The sequence below is a fragment of the Camelus dromedarius genome, chromosome 8 (assembly GCF_036321535.1).
Source record: "Camelus dromedarius isolate mCamDro1 chromosome 8, mCamDro1.pat, whole genome shotgun sequence".
In the NCBI taxonomy this organism is placed as follows: domain Eukaryota; kingdom Metazoa; phylum Chordata; class Mammalia; order Artiodactyla; family Camelidae; genus Camelus; species Camelus dromedarius.
In genome coordinates this window covers 29,677,780-29,697,792 of record NC_087443.1, presented here as the reverse complement: position 1 = coordinate 29,697,792, position 20,013 = coordinate 29,677,780, and the positions used below count along the sequence as shown (strand labels likewise).

General features: G+C 48.9%; 1 protein-coding gene and 1 long non-coding RNA gene across 7 annotated transcripts in view; both read left to right on the top strand.

Moving 5' to 3' along the window:
• Positions 1–14,111, top strand: part of LOC105092438 (uncharacterized) — a 138,312-nt gene extending 124,201 nt beyond the window's left edge. For 3 of the 4 annotated variants that reach the window (XR_010381917.1, XR_010381916.1, XR_010381915.1), the window contains one exon: positions 492–2,225. This is a non-coding gene — a long non-coding RNA (uncharacterized LOC105092438). Of the gene's footprint in view, positions 1–491; positions 2,576–3,344; positions 3,374–13,231; positions 13,265–14,053 lie in introns of those variants that run through there. The other variant, XR_010381918.1, reaches the window with a different exon arrangement.
• Positions 14,112–18,830: 4,719 nt separating this feature from the next.
• The window catches only part of LRMDA (leucine rich melanocyte differentiation associated), a 1,083,787-nt gene continuing 1,082,604 nt past the window's right edge, over positions 18,831–20,013 (top strand). For all 3 annotated transcript variants that reach the window (XM_064488025.1, XM_064488023.1, XM_064488024.1), the window contains exon 1: positions 18,831–18,980. In XM_064488025.1, the coding sequence (XP_064344095.1) occupies positions 18,951–18,980 (30 nt within the window). In that variant the 5' untranslated portion in view covers positions 18,831–18,950. The remainder of the gene's footprint in view (positions 18,981–20,013) is intronic.

Genomic DNA, 20,013 nt, shown 5'->3' with positions numbered 1-20,013 from the left:
TGCGCACTTTCCACAGCCGACTTAATGGGAATATTTATTTCCATACCCAGAAATACTGTATCGGTGCAGTGGCTCACTAATCTGCGCGGCTGCTTTTCTTAAATGTATTTATTTCACTTCTGCCACGCCGCAGATATTTAAAGAGGTACACATATAGCACACCCCAAAGATGCGGAACTCTGAGTATAGGATATATTCGCTGGGTGGTTATTTGGACATAAGTGCTGTCTCCAGCCCAGATTACACCCAAGTAGGGGCTGTAAAAAGACACTTGTTCTAGAATTTTTCCACCTTAACTATATGTGCATACACCGAGAATTGAATATTTTATATCCCCCTGCAGATCTAAATATTCAGATACTATGTTATATGCCCTTGAAGCCGGAAGCGATCATGCGTTCACACTGGACGTGGAGCTATTTGTATACTTTTCATCTCCCTGCACTTACACATGAATCTTAATCTAATAAATTCAACTGTGTCATTTTTAGAATCGACGGAATTTCTCTGGCTGCTAGTCGCGCTGCCTGTATCCGAATAAACCCAGCTCGCAGGTATCCAGCAGGAAACGGCTCCTGGTTCGCGTGTACGCAGACGCATCCGCCCAGCGCGGGACGCGAGGTGGCTCCTCGTGTTCATAAGGCGGCAGATCTGGCCTCCGAGGGAAGCTGAACTATCAGCGCCCTCAGGCCGAGCAGCCCTGCGCTGCCCCAACAGTGCCTGACAACCCCCCGCCCACCTGTGCTGGTGCTTCGGGAACCTGCCGAGCCAAGTCCGCCCGGGGCGAAAACTGAAAGCAAATTCCGTGGCAGATGAAGTTCGAACTTTTTTCGACGCAAGCTTGCAGCAGAGATTCGGTGGTAGCTTCAGGAAGATAGCGCGCTTTGGCAGTGCGCGCGCGCGCGCACGCGAAGTAGGGCGGTGGGCGAAGAGAGCACCGGGTGGTCAAGCTTGGTCGGAGGCAGAACCCGAGGAAAGATGCCGCCCCTTCGTTATTACTCGCTAATTCCTCGGTCCCTGTCTGTAAAACTAGCTTCCAAGGTGCCGCAGATGCCCAGGGTGTGTTTGTGGTGATCGCACCAGGGAGGAGGCGGCTTTGTAAATGTTGCAGAAAGAGCTTTGCCCAGAAGCGTCCGCCCAGCGGGGAGTCAAGAAAGCTGGGGACCAACTCTCCTACCCCCGAGCAGAAGGAGCTCTCTGGAGAGCTCCCCTGCCCAGTCGTCTCTCCTCACCTCGAAGCTGCATGTAAATAACCTCCCACTGCCTGCACTGCAAACTTCCCCGCACGGTGCCGCGGTTGGCGGGAGAGGCCCGGACGCAGAGCGGGCCCGCAAGGCCGCTCGTCGGCCCGCTTAGCCCAGCCCTGAGACGGGCTTACGCGGAGGTGAGAGGATGAGTGGTTACCGCTCCCACTGGGCTGCCCAGACCATCACCGCCCACCTCCTGACTCCCCAGAGCGGGCGCTTCCCCTTGGGAGCGGTGGTCTTGGGGGGCTGGCCAGGGCGCAAAATGCGCGCGCGGGACTGGGGGGCGGCCGCCGGTCTCTCCGCGGGGCCTGTCGCCGGGCCGGCCGCGGCGGGTGAGTGATGAGGGCAGAGAAGGGCGCCCATAAATCGCGGGTGTCAGGGCGAAAAACTCTCTTTATTGTCTGCGTGATGGATGGGCCCGGGGACGAGACACCAAATACTTCGTATCGCCTTTAAATGGGAACACATTTTCCGCGGCCATAATTCATGTTTTTTAAATAGAAAGTTTGAAATGTTGCCTATATTTCACCGGCCTTGACATATTTATGAATCGCTCCCTGCATGCAAATATCATTATTTAAAGCGCCGAGGAGAGCTCGGGGGAGGGGAGGAGGCGCGGCCCCCAGGGCGTGGGGGTGGTGAACCGGGGAAAAGGCGAATGGAGAGGGGTGGGGGGGGGGGAGGAAGCGGGGAACCATCGCCCTAAAGTGCGGACAATGAGGCGCGGAGGAAAGCCGTATCCGGAAGCCGAGCGCACCGGGGGCTCCCCTCCCGCTGCCGGACCCCTTCCAGCCGCTCGGGGAAGTTTGTGTGGCTTGGGGTCGAGGACAGGCTCCCGCTCCCTGCCGGGAGACCAGGGGGCATTTTGCGTCCCCTCTCCGAGGCTCTGATCCGAGCCACTTTTTCCAAGAAAGAAGTAAAAAATAAATAAATAAATAAATATGAAGAATTTAACAAACGCAAATAATAACAATCCAACGTGTTTCGTGTTCGTTGCCATTGCATCGGTTTTATTGCTTTTCATTCTGCAAACCTGAGACTGCGCTCCCGGGCAGGGACACTGTTAGACCCCATTCACCTCAGGGAGTGTGTTGGGGATAACCGTCCGGTGCCGTGGTCCCGACCCGCCCCTACCCAACTAGCTCACTACCACCCAGGCACAAAGGAGACTGCGCAAGACGCGGGGACACGAATGATGCATCCCCCTCAAGGTCTGGGGGCTTCAATCCCGCCCACTGTGCCTCTCCTGAGTACCGCAGCGCTCCTGGGGTCTGCGTCTACCCTGTCGGAGCCCTACTATCAGTACAGTCGCTTTGGAAAAAAGCCAGGTATGTGCCATCAGCCTCTCCCCTGCCCATCCAGCCTGGGAGGCACCCATACCTGCGCTCTCACTAGCCAAGTCTTTACCTGTTCAGTCCCCCGCGGCGCCTGCGGCCGCACCGGTAACGGAGGAATGGAAGGGAGGGCGGGGGACTGGGAGGGACAGAGAGCACCACCTGAGACAGCCAGATACGCAGACCCGGGGCCTCCTCTCCGGACTGGTGCTGGGGCCTTGACCCAATATGCTCAAGGAGCCGAACTGAGCTCAATAGAGAGTGGGTCGGGGGAAGGGCGAGGGGAACAGGCCTCCGGAGGGAGGGGCTGGCTCGGCGGCACTTCCGCTGGGGGCGGGGCCCAGGGCATCGGCTCCGGTCCCGCCCCTCCGCCGCGCCGGCCCGCCCTCAGCTCGTCAGGCTCCACCCCTTTAATCTCAGGCCGGGATTCTAGGCCTTGGCGCACAACCCGGGTTTCGCAGGAGGGCGGAGGGCAGCTCCTGTTTCCCCTCCTGAGGTTGTGTCTTAGGATTTTTAAATCACAGGAACACAAGCACATACACACTAGCAACTCTGGCCCAAACTCGCAGGTAAGACTTTGTCAAACTTTGGTCTTTCGGTAGTCCTGAGACCTAAGGCATAGGGGTTCTCAAAGATTCTATGGGATCCGACCAGTAGTTGTCGGACAGCAGGGCATACATATCCGTGCCCATAGGGTCTCACCTTTCTTTCATAACGGGCAAAAACAAAACCTAACACTTTTTGAGCGTTCCCTTTGTTACAGATACTATCGAAGAACAGCAACTCTCCGAGGTAAGCACCATGAATGCCCTGTTTTTTAGATAAAGAAATGGGGCATAGAGAGGAGAAGTTGGCCTTGCGTCACTCCCATCTCATCCATATCCCCATCCCTTCTTTTCTTCAGATCCCCAGAATCCCAACCCATCACTCTGGGAGAATCTTGCTGGGCTTTTACTTACTTTATGGGGGCGGGGGTTGTTCGCTGGCCTGTTAACTGCATCCACTTTCAGCTGAGGCCTTGCTGAGCAGGAGGGGGACATAAAGGAGGAGGAAGGGGTAAATGGGTGGGGCTCTCAACTCAGCTTCCTGGGCAGCTCCCAGCCTGATGGGGAAACTGGACCACTGAGCATCCTGGCTTGTTTGCCTGTAGCCCTCCACCTCTTTGAAAGCCAGAGAGATTTTTAAGGGGAAAAAAAATGTCTATCAGACCATATTTCTCCTTGAGCTGAGCCAATGGCTGGCAAGTCTCTGAGGCTTGATTTGCCTCAGCTCACCTTTCTGCCTTTGTCTGTCTCCTACTGCTCCTCACCCTGAGCTCCCACTATCCATGGCTGCCTTTTGGTTACTCAGAGGTGCCATGCTACTTCCCACCGCGGGATCTTGCTGATGTTTTTCCTTCTATCCAGAGTGACTTTCTGTTCTTCTCTTCACCTGGCTGACTGCTCCTCTGCCTTCAGGTCTCAGCTTGCACACCACTTCCCTGCACCCTCCCACCTGGTACTGGGTTAGGGCTTCTGTAACCCTGTCTCAGAGCACTTACCACACAGGGGATTTCCTGTTGAAAGTCTGTCCTCTTCACTGGATAATAACTCTGAGGGGGCAGCGACTGGGGCTGTTCCTTCAAGAGATGAATGAAGAAAAGGGCATTTATATCAACTGTGCTGAATGAATGATAACTTCTGGGACTCACTGCACTTTTGGGGGCTAACAGTAAGTAGTCCTTTTTGTATCAAATCCCAAGGTGTTTTCTCAATTTAATAAGGGAAATAACACAAAAATATCATAAAAATAAGGGTTATTTTGAGTTTTTACATTGTAGATATCAAAGAAGTCAATGCTCAAGGAGGTTGGGGAAGAGAAATATCTATGTTGTTTCAGCCATTTATTCAGATTTTCAAAGGGCAAGATGTGCTGGTTGACACAATTTAATGGAGGAACACCACTCCACCACCACCATTCCCATGACCACACCTGCAATCATTCAGGCATGTATGTCCCAAGGCTCTAGCCTGGGCCCCTTTTCTTTTCCTTACTTCACATATTATTGCTGTCATAGTTTTATTAGCTTCTGGCTGAGCTGCTACTAGAAGAATCTTCTAATTATTCTGCACATCCTTCGCCTCTGTAGCCTCTAATGTATTATATATCCTCCTGCCTGGTTAATTTTCTTCTTAAAAAAAAGCTATTATTTTATTTTGTGTATTTTAAAAATGTTGTTGGGGGAGGAGTATTTCGGTTTATTTATTTATTTTAAATGGAGGTACTTGGGATTGAACCCAGAACCTCATGGATGCTAGGCCAGGTTAATTTTCTTGATCATATCATTCCTTTGCCCCCAAATCTTCAGTGGCTCCCCATTGTCCACAGGTCACAGCTGATTCTTCATAATTTAGTTCTAAACTACTTTTAAAAAGCTTTAAGTAGCATTCCAAACTTATAAAAGAAACCTATGTTCACTTCAACCAGCAAAGAACTCAAAGATGTAAGGAAAAATACGATCTCACTCAATCTCCTCTTCATTTCCTGCCCAATCTCCTGAGGTATCCTGTGTTAACAGGCTGGGGTGTAACTTCTATCCCTTTCTCCATGCTCACCATGCTCATATAAATTACACTTTGAATATGGGACTAGTTGCATTTCCCAGCAACTCTCTGTCCCCATCCATTGCCTAAGCCAGGGTCTCCAGTCTTCTTCCTGATTTTCTGAGCTTCCTGATATCCTTCTGATAGACTTCTTTTCTTGCTTGAATTAGCTAGAGCCAGTTTCTGTCATGCACAACCAAGAATACTACTTGATTTGCCATAGCCTGGCTCTTTGGGTGGCTTCTAAACAAGTCTGATGGTAATTACTTCTTAGTTGTGCCCATGGGCTCCTAGGATGGGTAATACTGATGAGGACTCCAACACCAAGCAGCCTGACTGAATACCTCCAACCCAGCCAGGCAACAATTTTGACAGAAAGACTGGTAATTTCAGTAAAGAGAATCAGTCATGCTGGAACTGAGTGAGAAAACATAATGTTCAGACGATTTTATAGAATAGCTAGTATGTCTTAGACATTGTTCCATGTAGCTTCACAACATTACCTTATTTACCTTTTATCAAAGCCCAGTGAGAAAAGATTTACTATCCGCAGCTGGTTTGAGAATGTACAGAATTCCTCCCATTGTAGTCTTCTCTCCCTACAAGCCTCAGTGGCACTCATTGTGTTGGATTAAAGTTTCTAAGGCATCAAATACACTGTCAAATCAACCACCTTAGGTGACAATCAACTTTGCTTCTTCTCAGCAGAGTTTAAGAGCTTAAGTGCCTGGCATTTTGGATTGCTCAAAAAAAAAAAAATTTATGGAAGCAATCAATGGCATAGGAATCCTCTGGGCTACATTTCCTTGGGCAGGTGGTGGCCTGAAGCCACCTGAGGTCTAGTGTGTGAGTACAGGGTAGAATCAAGGAAGAGGAAGAAAGTTTCCCCTCCTCACTGCACCGCACTCTCCCCAACCCCTGACCTTGGCCAAGATGCTTCATGTCTCTGAGCTCAGTGTTTGTTCTTCTTTTCTCTCTCTTTTTTTCTGTCTCTATCTCTACTTCTCCCCCGCCCATATACTTTTCCCAAAACATTAATAAGGGCACAAATGATGTTACCCTACTTTTATTACCTACGGAGTCTACCTTGTGCATCAGCAATATTTAATAAACATTGCATTGTCAAAGATTTTGCTCTCAGTCCCCACCTTTGCTACTGAGCCTTCCGACCTCCCAGGGACTCTTTCTACCACATGGTTCTTCTGCCACATTCTCCAAGTTTTACTTGAAGAGCCACAGGCCTTGCCATGTCTTCAGTCTCCCTGCCCTGATTCTTCAGAAGGGAGCCTTTTTGCCATTCGCTGGTGGGGGACCAGCCCCTTCAGTAGGGATGGGGGGTGTGGGGGTGAGATGTGGCAGCAGTGGCCTGAGGAGCCAGCTGATGAAGGGAGCCTGGTCCCCCTGGCCCAGGCACAAGAGGTGGGGGAGTCTTGGGAGAATCAGCTCTGCTAGAATATCAGCATCATCTTCACCCTCCTTCCCTTTTAAGGATAATTTGCCCCCAGGTCATGCAGATTGATTCTCCCTTTGACCTGGGAGCTTCACAAGCACTTATGGAATGAATGAGTGAACTATATCCTGCAGAACCAAAGTGTGAAAGAAGTTAGTAAACATGCCGAAGTAAGGCCAGAGGTTATGGGAACCACGTGTAGACTAGCCCCAAATGCCAGCAAGCTGAAAAAGTAGAGGAACAAGGGCTTTCTAGGAAGGATGGTGGCCCACCTTCCCTCAGGTGCTTCTGTCCCCAGCTTCAGTCCTCCTCACCTTCATCTAAAAGCCTCCTGCAGTGGCTCCTCCCAGCCCCACTTCCCAGACACTGCTTGGATTGGACCCTCAGTTGCTTCAGCCCTCCTGGGTGACCCATTTTCTACCCAAAACAAGTTTCACCTGTCTTAGCTCCTTCAATCTTCTTACTGTGAAAGCTTTCCACTGTCCCTGCAGACTGGCCATCCAGCCAGACTGGGATCTTCCCTCTCATACCAGAACTCCCTCCTCAGTCCCATCTTTGCTTCTGAGGTTCCCTCTTGTTCCATCCAGCTCAGGGCTGTGCCTCCCCTCCCCCACCTCCATTGGGGTAGGTCAGCCTACAGCACGTTCCCAGGTCCAGCTGCTTGGTTCCACAGAGCATGTTTCCTAGCTGTGCGACTTGGGCCAGGTTCTTCCCCTCATTGAGGTTTCAGTTTCCTCCTGTGTAAAATGTAAGTAACAAGGGTACCTACCTCATAGGTCAATGGGTAAGTTAAATGAGACAATGCATGTGCCTGGCACGTAGGAAGTGTCCAAAGTGTTATTATTATTATCCCTCTATGGTTGAATTTCTTACCTCTGAACCCCTGGAGTGCTGTCTATGCCACTCATCTGGCACTTAATGATCTAGTAATTGATGATATCTTTTATTAGCTATTGATATTGCTTAAGTTTGTGTTTATGTGTATGTTCAACTTCCTAATTAGATTTTAAGCACCTCTAGGGTTGAACCAGTTGCCTTCTTTATATTCCTCAACACAGACTAGCCAAGGGCTAAGTGAAAAAAAAAAAAGGCATGAATGAAAACTTATTAAAATGAGTAATAAAATGTTCAATGCTCGTATAGTCCTTTCACAACCATGATTTCCCTTAATCCTCACAACAATCCTATGAGGCATGCACTGTTATTCCCATTTTACAGATGAGGAAACTGAGCTTCCTAGAGAGGGAGTCACTTGCCCAAGTTCCAAAGGTCAGGGCTCTTTCCTGCCTCGAAGTGGCCTCCTTCAGCTTTCCAAAATTTTGCCAGTGCCTTTCTCTTGTGCTCTGATGCCAAACACATCTTCTCTGCCAGCCCAAGTCAACATCCTTGCCAGCTCTTTCTTTCCATGTGCTCATGGGGAGAAATGTTAGAGATACATCATTAAATGAAAATAGCTGGTCATGAAAGAGCAGGGACGTGCACACACCCCCAGTTGATACATGTCCCCCTAGAAAGCAGGCTGTATAGGTTTTTATGTGACCAGTCCCTGGTTGTCTTAGCGGGTGGGATCATGAGTGATTTTAGCTTTCTTCTTACTTACCTATAGTTTCTACTGCAAACACTTATCACCTTTATAAATAGAGATAAAACAATACAAGTTTTGTTTCTTTAACAGAGATGATGCAGTGCCTTCCGAAGTTTCTCTGCTCCCTTGCCTCTCCCAGTTTCCTTTTACTAAAAGATGCTCCCAATCAGAGACAACCTTTTCCCTCTCCTTCCTTCCTCCAGGCGCTGAGCCAGGTGGGCAGAGGCCCATCCCTGGCACTTACTAGTCACAGGTTTGAGATGCGGGGGAGGGTTGGGGAGGAGAAGTGATGGGTGTGGGGTGGGAATTTGGGGAATCTTTTATCCCCTGCATCTCAAAGGCTGACAGGCCCTTGAGGGGTGGAAATGACTGGTAATTAGTGAGCCTTCCCTGCGCACACACTGAAGACACACTTCACAGTCTGCACAACCTCTGCGGCCCGGTGAGCCTTTGTTATGTAGATGATTTTAATTGGGTGAGTCACTTTCTGCAAACAGCTTTGGGAGAGAGCACTGTGGGCTGTTTCAGGGAGGCTTCCTACCAGGGGTTCTAGCCCAGAAATCGGGGGGTGGGCGGTGCTGGCAGCAATGGCCTCTAAGTGACTACACCCCCACCCGTGGAAGTGGTCCCCGCATCTGAGTCAGCACGGTGAACTTTTAGGGGGAGCATTAAGCGATGGCCTTTGTCGTCCTCCTCCCTCCCCACCTCCTCTCTTTCCTAGTTTATAGATCGCCTGTTCTGGGCAAGGCTAGGAATATTTTGAGATACAAACTGGGTTCCCTACATTCAAGGAACTGACCACCTCGTTGGGAAGATAGCAACAGAAAGAAATGTACATAATAGCACCAAAGAGCAAGCATCAACACCAGGCACACAGGAGAGGCTTTACAATGATATTTCAGACCTGGGAGCAGTCACTGAGGGCTAGAGCATTGGAGAACGCTTGTCAACAAGGTGGGCAGCGCTTGGAAGGTGTATGGGGAGAGGTATTCTCAGGATGAGGAGACTTTCTGAACACAGGCATCGCCAGGTCTCTGTCACACCTGGAGTCATGGCCCCCAGCACACTGAGCTTGGCTCAGATGTCAGATGCAGAGTACAGTGGGGGAATGATTCACCAGGTCCTCAAATGTGCCGCATTTACAGTATTGTCACATGCTGCTGTTTATCCTGGGTGTCCCATCTGCTGCTTTCCTTAGAAGAGGGCTCAATGTGTGTAGACTTGTAAGTGCATCAAGTCCTCCCATTCCCTCCAAATCAGGTATTCTGGTGAATGGCACAATCTTGGCTCCCCCCATCCTCAAATCGCTAGCAGACATCAAGTCGTGACCGTTGGGCTGCAGTCTCTTTCCAGTCTCTCCCTTCAGGCCGTCAACCCTTCATGGGAGTGGGAGTACACTTCCAGAGCCTGTGAGGACGTTTTCCTGTCCCTGCCGTCCCCCTCATAATTCATCCTCCCCACAACTGTGAGACCAGTTGTGCTAAAGCACAAGTGTGACCACTCTACTCCCACTGTGCTCACAGTGAAGCCTCAGTAGCTCTTCACGGTCCAGTCCTTGGCTGCCTCTTGCTCTCTCCCCATCTGCAAGGTGACCAGTGACCTCCTTGTTGTTACAGCCAATGGTGAATTCTCTGTCCTCAATTTATGTGACCTTGAGTAGCATGGGACAAGTTAATCACTCCTTCTTTCTTTTATTCCAACATTTTATTTATAAAAATTTCTAACTTATGAAAAATGTAAGGAACAGGGTAGTGAATGCCCAATCCCCTTTACCTAGACTCTTTGGCTTTTAACTTGTTGCCATGTAACGTGTACCCACCTTCCTTCCTTCTTGCACATACACTTTTTTTCTGAAACATTTGCAAGCTGAAGGCATCTTGGTGTTTATCTTAATTTCTTCAGCTTGTATCTCCTCAGGAAAAGAACATTCTCTTACGAAACCACAGTACAATTAGCACATCTGAGAAGAGTGATGTCAATTTAATATTATCAGTAATATCATCAAATGGTCCTAATTTAAACATTCCCAGTTGTTCTTAAAATGTCTTCTTAGCTTTTTTCCCCAGTTCCAGTAGCCAGTAAAGGATCATGCATTGCACTTGGCTGCCATATCTCTTTAAGTTCATTTTAATCTAGAACTTTCCTCCCTGCCCCTTTTTCACCTCTCATAATATGACATTTTGGATAGTCTAGTCCCATTGTCTTTTTTTTTTTTTACTTATTTTATTGAGGTACAGTTAATTTACAATATTATATTAGTTGTAGGTGTACAACATAGTATTTCACAAGTTTAAAGATTACACTCCATTTATAGTTATCATAAAATGTTGGCTATATTCCCTGTGCTGTGCAATATGTCCTTGCAGCTTGTTTGTTGTATACATGGTAGTTTGTACTTTTTAATCCTCTACCCTGATCTTGCCCCTCCCTGCTTCCCTCTCCCCACTGGTTACACTAGTCTGTTCTTTACTATCTGTGAGTCTGTTTCTTTTCTGTTATATTCACTAGTTAGTTTTATGATTTAGATTCCATACATGTGATAACGTACAGTATCTGTCTTTTTCTGTATGACTTATTTCACTAACCGTAAAACCCTCCAAGTTAGAACCATTGTCTTGAAGAATGTTCCACTTTTTGGATTTGTCTGTTTCCTCTTGAGCAGATTCTGGCCATTTTGGCAGTAAAGCATGTGGGTGGTGTGTACTTCTATGGTATCACGTCAGAGGCCCATGTCATCAGGTCTTCTCACCCTTGGAGATGCTAAGTTTGAGCTCTTGGGTAGGTTGTGGCCACCAGATCCCTTCATGGTAAAGGTGCGTTTTGCCCTTTGTAATTAATAGGCAATCTGTGGAATGCCACTGTGAGACCATGTGAATTTCCTGTTCATCCAGTGCTTTCAACATCCCCTAATGGTCCTGGGCTGAATTGGTCATTATGTTGGAACACCATCTCTTTGGATCACTTTCTTTTCTTGGTTTTTAGTGCCTGACTTGTGTTTGGTTCTTCCTTACCTCTCCAGCTGCTCATTTTCAGTCTCTCTGTAGCTCCTCCCATTCTCTTTGACCTCTGACCGTTGGTGCTCTAGGGCCCGATCTTCAGATCTTTTTCATCCTCTCTTGTGGCTTTAAATGCTATCTAAAAGCTGAGGACTCCGAAATTTCTAACTCTGGTACAGATCTGTTTCCTTGACATTCCCCTTGTATGTCTCAAAGTCATCTCAAACTTCTTAGGTCCAAAAGTGACCCCCTGATTCCCCCATCCCATATTTTGCTCATCCATTTCAGTATGACAGCTCCATCCTTCTGGTTGCTCAGGCCAAACTCTTGGAGTTACCTTTGACTCCTGTATTTCATACATTCAACATGTCAAATCCACCAGGAAATTCTGTGGATGCCATCTTCAAGGTGTATCCAGGTCTGTTTGCTGTCTCCAGGATTTCTGCCATAGCCTGTTCTCTGGTCTTCTTGCTTCTGCCCTTCCTTGTCCCTGGGCTGTTCTCAACATGGCAGCCAGAACAATCTTCACACAATGTAGGCCCTCTGCTCAAGCCTCCCCATTTCACTTGGGGTGTGCACACAGGTCCTAACTTCAGTCTATCAGGTGATGGATGATCTTACCCCTGTCCTTGCCCTACACCCTGCCCCATGATTTCATTTACTAATACTCTCCCCTTGCCCACTCCACCCTGGCCACTCTGACATCCTTACTGTTTCCCAAACCTTCCAGGCAACCTCCTGCCCCAGGGCCTTTGCACTTGCTGTTCTGCCACCTGGAACATTTTCCCCCTAGATGTCCACCTGGCTCTCCCTTATTTCCTACAGGTCTTGGCCTAAATACCACTTTCTTAGTAGGGCCTTCAGATCCTCCTATTACCCCTGGCACTTCTTATTCCCCTTCCCTCTGTATTGTTCTCCATGGCACTTATCATCACTGACATACTCTGTATACTTGTTTATTATCTGTCCCCCAACTGAAAGTAAGCTCCACAAGGATAGAAACTTTGTTTTCTTTGCTGCCCTGTTCCCAGATTAGTTTCAAGCATACAGCCAGCATTCAATAAATATTTTTGAGTGAATGAATTGAATGAATGAATTTCCAGTACCATAGCATAAGCTGTAAACCCTCTGGGTTCTAAATACCAACCAGCTAAAATGTCTGCATTCTCTACTGGTCCCTAGTAGCCATTGCAGTAGATGGGCGACCAGGATGTGTCTCAGTTTGGGATTCAGGGTTCAGATTGTAGCTGTGAGATGGGACCCATGAATCTAGCACTGGCATGTGTGTCTTGTGTATGCACTTATGTGGATGTTTGTGTGCTTTTGTGTGTCTGTGAGAGTCTGTGCCAGTGTGGTCATGTGTCAAGGTTAGTGATCTTTCTGTGTTTTCTTCTCCAAGAAAACTGCCGAGGCTTTCTAGGGCTGTAGAATGCCTGTGTGCCCATGAATGCCTCAGCCTCCAGAGGCAGCAGCTCGAGGCCTCGGTCCACCTGTGCTCCAGAGCTGAGGAGCAGTCCACAGCCTGGTGCAGCTCTCCTGAGATACGCATCTTTCTGGCTGGGGGGACACTCTACCCTTGGAAGCGCTTGGGTTCAAGTTCACCGCTCAAGCACTAGCAAAGAGACGACACGGCAATGCAAGACGAGGAGAACATGCATAGCTTTTGCACTGGCTGTTCCCTCTGCTTGAAAAACCCTCCTCCCAGTCTTCTCATAGCTGGCTCCATCTTATTATTCAGACTTCAGCTCAAATATTGCTCTTCTTAGAGAAGCCTCCTCAGAACATTCCACGGCTGCCTGAAGCTGGGCAGTTTGTGCATCACAAAAGCATTGAGTGGGGCTGAGGTCCTGTTCTGCTCTTCCAGGCTTTCCCAGGAGAAAGGCTCTGAAGGACTGGCAGGAACCTTGGACATCGTATCTAAATTAGCAACCGCCCCCCCCCCCATGTTGTCTGCTTTTGCCTTCATAGCCAGAGTCAATGCTATCTGAAATTATGTTTCACAAACTTGAAATTATCTTATTTATCTACTTGTTACAGGTGTCTTCCCACCAGAATGTAAACCTGATGCGTGTAAGGACTGTTTCTGTCTTGTTCCTTATCGTCCTCCCACTGCCTGACACATAGTAGGTGCTCAGTAGGTATTTACTAATGAGTACCTTCTCTCTCCTTATTTTGGGGAGCTGTACGTTCTTACCGGTATCTTTATTTTAGAAATAAATAGCTCCTTAGATCAGTTAGTTTACATTTAAGGAAATGGAAGGTGGTAGTGAAGGGGACAGGGAGTGAAAGACTCTGTATGGGCACCCAGCTGGTTAGTAGCAAAGCTAGACCTCGAACCCAGGACCTCTAGGCCAGGGCACTGGCCACCATAAGGCTTGACCAGCCCTTTGTCTGGCCCTCAGCCTCTGGCACTGGTGGTGCCAGCTGCAGCTGACACCTGTTTTGCCCCTGGCTCAGAGCTGAAAAGAGGGCTGGAGCTCCTTTTGAAGAAGTGGGAAGAGATTCTGAATTAATATTTGTAAGTCACGCCAGAACTCTCGTGTGCACATTAGTATTATTGCCCCCCGTATATTCTAAAATAATCCCTGTAAATAATTATAAAAATAAATCCCAGTGACTATTTTATTTTATTTTATTTTATTTTATTTTATTTTATTTCCAGGAACACATTTATTCATCATAATCTCTTCAGGGGTAGGACAAATTGGAGCACTGGGTAGTGAATACAATTTGCAAATAGGCAATATAAGTAGAGAGAAAATTAATATGTATTCCTCAGTGCTCTAAAAGGAGAGGGAGAACATTAATAGCCATTTCCTTGCAGATATAACTTTGAAAATGTTATTTCTGACCCATCAGCGTGGGGCTCCATATGAGGAAAATGGTTACAACGTGACAAGAAGCGATTAGATGTGAAATGGCATCCTTCAGGCACTCCTCCCGTCTCTTCATCCTGTTCTCCCTGGGACATAGGAGGCGTCCAGTTTTGTTCTGTTCAGAAGATCACAGTTCTGGCCTGAGGTCAGCTGCTCATTTGTTGGGTGACCGTGAGCGAGTCCATTTCTCTCTCTAGGCCTTGGTTTCCTCATCGGCAGCCGGAGTAGATGATGTCTAAAGCAGTGAGTTTGGATGGTCGCAAATCTAAATTACTTGGAGGAACTGGAGAGAAATAGAGATGCCAGAGCACCGCCTACTGAGTCAAAATCTCATTTGCTGAGCTCCATATAGTTTAACTGAGGCTGGGAGAGGTTCCTCGACCTCTAAGTGGCAGAAACTTTCCAAGCCAAGCTGAGATTCTGAAAGGTTAGCTGGGGCTTAGACACTGCTCCCTTCTTCCCCACTGGACGAGATAAAGTTGAGCAGGTTCTGGTGGGGAGGGTTCCCTTTCCCTCTCAAAAATCCATTATGAGCCCCTCTCCCCAAGTCAGAGATGACTCCTCTCCTGACCCCAGCTAAGGACTTGGAGTATTTGGGAAGTTCCAGGCAAATTGGGGAATAAGATTTGTTTCTCATTGCTGTTTTCTGGATTTGTGAAAATAATGCTAAGAAATTAACAGATAGCAGTTTCATTTGTCAGTTCTTTTCCCCCTGCCTTTTCCATGCCAGTCTCCTCCTTTCTTGTTTTTAATTACGGAAGTAGTATTTGCATGTGGTAAAAATCACAGAAGAGCAGAAGCCCCTTTCCTACACACCTTTCTCAAACCTGCACCCTTCCCTACTCTTTAACATTTCCATTTTAATAGAGAGACAACAGAACCTTTTAAGATCTAAAGAGAAGGGAAATCCGAGGCACTGAGAATAATAGTAATAATAATTATTATCATAGTAAATAATAACAATAAACTAACAGCTGTGTGATGAATACTCATGCCAGACATTATGATTGCATTTAATATACATTAAAAAATTTAATTGTTCCATTTGGGAGAGCGGGGAAGGTGTTTTGGAGTAAAGACCATCCTCAATCCCCTCACACGTGTGCACCTGCTGCAGAGAGGGCCCTGAAAAGGGTTTCTCTTTCCTACACTTCCTAAACTCCTACTTTTAGGCTGAAAGGAGGCTGCTCTAGCAACAAAGAGGATTTTGTATGTAGATATTCAAGTTTTTTTTTTTTTAATTGAAATCTGAATGTGGTGAGTCTGAGCTGGGGGCTGGGGCATGATTAATTACAGCAACCATCTTAAACTACCCAGGGGCTGGGCCTGAAAGAAATGAGGCCAGGCTGACTAGAAACTCGGCTTAGGAGAGGTAGGAATGCTAATAAAACTTTAACTGGCCCTATCCTTCTTTTCAGCTGCTGATGCATGGAGGTGGAAGATTTAAGCAATCAGTTCCTGTTTCGCTGGTGCTGGCCGACCCCAGAATCAACTCCCTTGATTGGAAATAAACAGGATCTTCCTTTTTGTCTCCAGGAATGTGATGGAGGAAGGACTCTAGGGGAAAAGGCCTCTTTTGCCAAAGAATCATAATAATAACAAAGATGACAGTAGGAATAAAATATTGCCAGCTTCATCAAGGGCGATAAGGTGTTTAGATGTGTTGAGCCTTCTTGCTCTCCATGTACGCCTGCTGGAAATCCAGAATTCAGACCAGGTTTGATTTGAACTTTCATTCTGTGGTCCTCATAAGTAAATTATACAAATTGCGCTACACTTCTCAGTTTGGGTTTCAGAAAATAGAATCACAATTACCACACTTTATTTGACATAGTCCTGTAAATGTCTGGACATGAACCTCTCTGGAAGGGTACGCCTTTGCTCTGTGTACCCCCAGTGCCTAGTGCCCAGCACAGTGCCTGGTCCTTGGGAGCCGGGGCAGTGGAGCTCTGGTGTAAAATGTGGTGAGGCAGGGGGCACCTGCAGCTCACTCTCAGTTGGCCACAGAATGAGGTGAGGGGATTGAGGATGAACCTGGTTGACTGCATAAGCCTTCTCTTTCCCTCAGTGCTCCTGGGGCAGGGGCAGAAAGAGCTGTGTTCGGGGAGCAGCCCCAACAAGGCTTGTCTCCTCTGTTGACTCTTGTAAACTCCTTACATTCCAGAGGAATCATGTGCCCACTTCTGGGCCAGCTGTATCTCAGCATTTGCTCTCTCCCCTCCCAAAGGGAGGGCTATGTTACCTGAAGAACCTTACCTTTTGCTATTTCTACTTAATTTTCCTTGATGCTCAGGGTGATGAGGTAGAGAAGAAAGTCCCTGCCTTCCTCTTCCAATCTTCCTTGGTCCAGAGATACAGATTCTTTTTCTCCTTCTTCTTCCTCTGTTCTGAGGACTAACTTCCAACAGCTGAGCTGAGTAAGGAGGGGCGAATCCAGTCTGTTTCTAGAGGAGCCTGCCCCCACTACATTCAGCACATTTTGACTCTGCTCAAGAACTTTTAATAGCTCCCTATTGTCATTAATTTACATTTCCAACCTTAAAGCCCAATTTAACCTGAGCTATCCCAAACTTAATTTTTTTTGTGTGATTTCCTAATTCTATCTCACCCACAGTCAACTGGCCTTCCTGACGTGTTCACCTAGTGGAGACAGGAGTGGGTGGGGAGGCATTCTAGGCAAAACTAACAACTACAAGCCAAGCACAGGATGGGAGAAGTAGGAAAGGAGGCAGGAGAGGTAAAGGTTGATGGGGTTCTAAAAGATCTTGAGGGACATACTGGAGATTTTGGACAGTATTACTGGTTCATTGGGAGCTGCCGAAAAATTTCAGGTAGGGTCCAATCAGGCTTTTAGAGTAATCGCCCTGTGCTAGGTAGAGAAGGGAACAGCAGTTAGGGGGTCTGGAAAGGTGGAAAAGATCCCTGCTCACTTTGGTGTCATTGGTGGATAGGGTTTGCAGAACAGTCTGTGCTCAGAAGACACAGCCACGTGTGGAGGCAGGGGCATGGATAAGATGACCTCAAGCACCCTCCTCCTGGTTGGGGGTGGAGCTCCAGTTTCATCTCTGAGTAGGTTTCAGTTTGTTTGCACATGTCCTCTGCTGCTGGTCAAAGCCTTTCTAGGAATGCCAAGGTGCCTGGAGAGGGCAGAGTCTCACTTCCTCCTTTTCAGGCAGGAAAGGCAGACAAAAGTGGACAATGGACCAGAGAGGGTGTGTCCAGCAGAGAAGGGGGAGGAGCGTGAGGAGCTGGCTTGGGGCAGGATGCCTCGGAAGATTCCCTTTGATCCCCCTTATCTCTGGAGGGCAAGCTTTCTTTTTTGGCCTGTGGGACTTTTTGTTGCATTTCCTGGAACCCCTCAAAGTAAACACAGCCAAGTCTGTGTTCTTACAGCTCCACTTTGCTGTGTCCGCTCCTTCCAGCAGAGAGAAGGGCAGGCAGGTCAACAACCCTCAAAGGTCAACACGGCTCAGAATGCTGACAACAAGGGCTCCTGTTACACTGTGTTGGCACCAGGCCTGAGAGACAACCGTGATAGCCACAAGGTGCTGAACCACCATCATAATCGTTGCCATCAACTGCACAACCAAAGCTTTTTAAGTGCTGTTTAGACACAGAACAATGAAAAGCCTGTGAACAACCCCTTGATGGAGGTGGGAAGCTACAAGTGTCAATAGGCTTAATGAGCTGAGGTACCTGCAGTGCCTGTGAGACCTGGAGTCTGGCACATCAGGACTCAGTTTTCCCTTCTCTCTTTGAATGATGCCTAAACCCTTTGGTATGAAGGGAGCAGCATGGAGAGGCCAGTAGAGGCTGGGCTGGCTCTCAGCTGCAAATGGGGACTGGGGATAATATGACATCAAATTGGTGTCAAGTAATAGCTTTGTGCATCCTGGGGATGGAAGTGTGAAAGCAAAAACAGGGATGGAGAAAATTAGAGTCCTTTCAGTTGAGGACAGGCATGAGTTTCCATTTACCTGCCTGCTGGGCCTAACTCATCCAGACAGGAGGCGACACCGGCTACCCCTCACTCCCAGATGAGGGGAACGTGGCTCTGTGTGGGGCTGACTCCATGGATGATTTACAGCCTCACAAATACCTTTCCCCCGTGAGAAGAGAGACTAAGGGACACCTGAAATTTGGGGACATCTTTTCACGCTTCTTCCCAGAGCTTATTCCTGTCAAGTGGGGGTGCTATTAGCTGAGCCAGCGATTTATTTACAGAAAAACTCAATTCCCTCCTGTTTCCCACGCAAGTAGAAACTCCACCTCACCAGGTGAGTTTTCAACCTCTCAACTGCCCTTTTCCCTCAAAGATGGGGAGAGGAGTTCCCGCCAAGACGCCCCTCCCCCCTGCACTTGAGGACGGTTATGTAACCCGGATTGTGACAGAGGAAAGACCTGGTTCTCCACACCGCTGGCTAACGGCTAGGATGGGAAGTCCTGATAGGAGACCTCCCTCCCTCCTCCCCGACCCCCCAGGGTGCCCCCACCAACGCAGCAGGGCTCTGGTCACGGAGATGGGGAGCGCCCTTCCGGTCGCCCTGACCCGTCCTGGGCGAAAGGGTCTCGGGACGCCCGAGGGCGGGGCCGCGGGAAAGCCCCGCGGCCCCGCCCTCGGTCGAGCGCAGGCGCTGCGGACACCTGTTGAGGCGCGCGAAGCAGCGGCCGAGGCTCACCTGCGCGAGGCCGGGCCGCGGCGGGTGGCAGGCGCACAGCTGAGGCGAGGTTCCGACGCCCGGCCCACGCCTCGGGCTTCCGCCGGGTCAGCTGATCCCCCAGTGCGGAACTAGGCTCCCGGCCCGAGCTGCCCGCGGCTGCCGCGCTCCTGCTCCCTGCTCCGCGCCCCGCACTCGGTGCCGTGCGCCCGCCCCGTCGCCATGGCCGGGCTTGTTGTCAGTGGAACTCAAGTAAGTCCGCCCGGCCTGCCCGGCCCACCCGGCCCCCGCCTGGGCGCAGTCGGCCCGGGGAGGAAGCCCTGGGGCAAGGGGCGTCCCGAGGTTAGACGGGGCTCCTGCTGCACCGTGTGGGGCTGAGTCTGCTGGTGGAGAGCCGGTCCGTGCCCAGGCCTGCCCGAGTTTGGTGAGGAGAGACCCCCGTTTGGGGCCTGGCACCCCGCCTCACCCCGGCTGTGGGAGGAGCGGGGAAGGCCGCCCAGGTCTCCTCTAGACCCAGCGCACCTGAGCAGGGCCCACCCGTGGACCTCTCCATCAGAGTGGACAGTGCCCATGGCCCACGGTAGTTTTGGGGTCTCACAAAAAAGGTTTTCTTTCTTTCATAATGAGAAGTAAAAAACCTTTGGTCAAAGACACGTTTTAATGTTTCTTTACACCAAAGCAGTTGTAAAATGTAAATTTTAGTTTAAGGTTTTTTGGTTTTTTTGTTTGTTATTTTTTAACGGAGCAAACAACCTACAAAAGATGGTGAAAACCATGATGCATCCCCGCGGGCGTTCGGTTGGGGCGTTCTGCTGCAGGCTGGCTCTGGCTCCTAACCATAGGCCCCTTATCCAAGGCAGGTAGAACTCTACAGTCCTCCAGTTTTATTTCAGCACCTCATTTCTCTAACAGGAGTCTTTGGGGGAATGGCAGCATTCCCGTTTCAATCCCGGGTGATAGGCCCTCAGCCTCCCTTGCTGTCAGCCCTGTAGTGAAGGCTCAGGTGTTTTTTAGTCAGAGCTGGAGGTGGAGGGACGGACTCAGCCATGCTAGGACCAGGTACCTTTTACCTGCTGGAAAAGCCAGGTATCCCTTTTTAATTCTGATTAAGCCAGCCCTCTCCTTCCCACCTTTCCCTGCACACCCTAGAGGAATGGTTCTGAGGTTTTGAAGCTCTCCCCTTGGATTGCCTAAGGCAGGTAGTGTCAGGCTCAAATAGGTTTTAAGATTACTTTGGGCTAAAGGGAATGTTTCCCCTGTCTCAGAGTTCAGAAGTGAGCAGGCC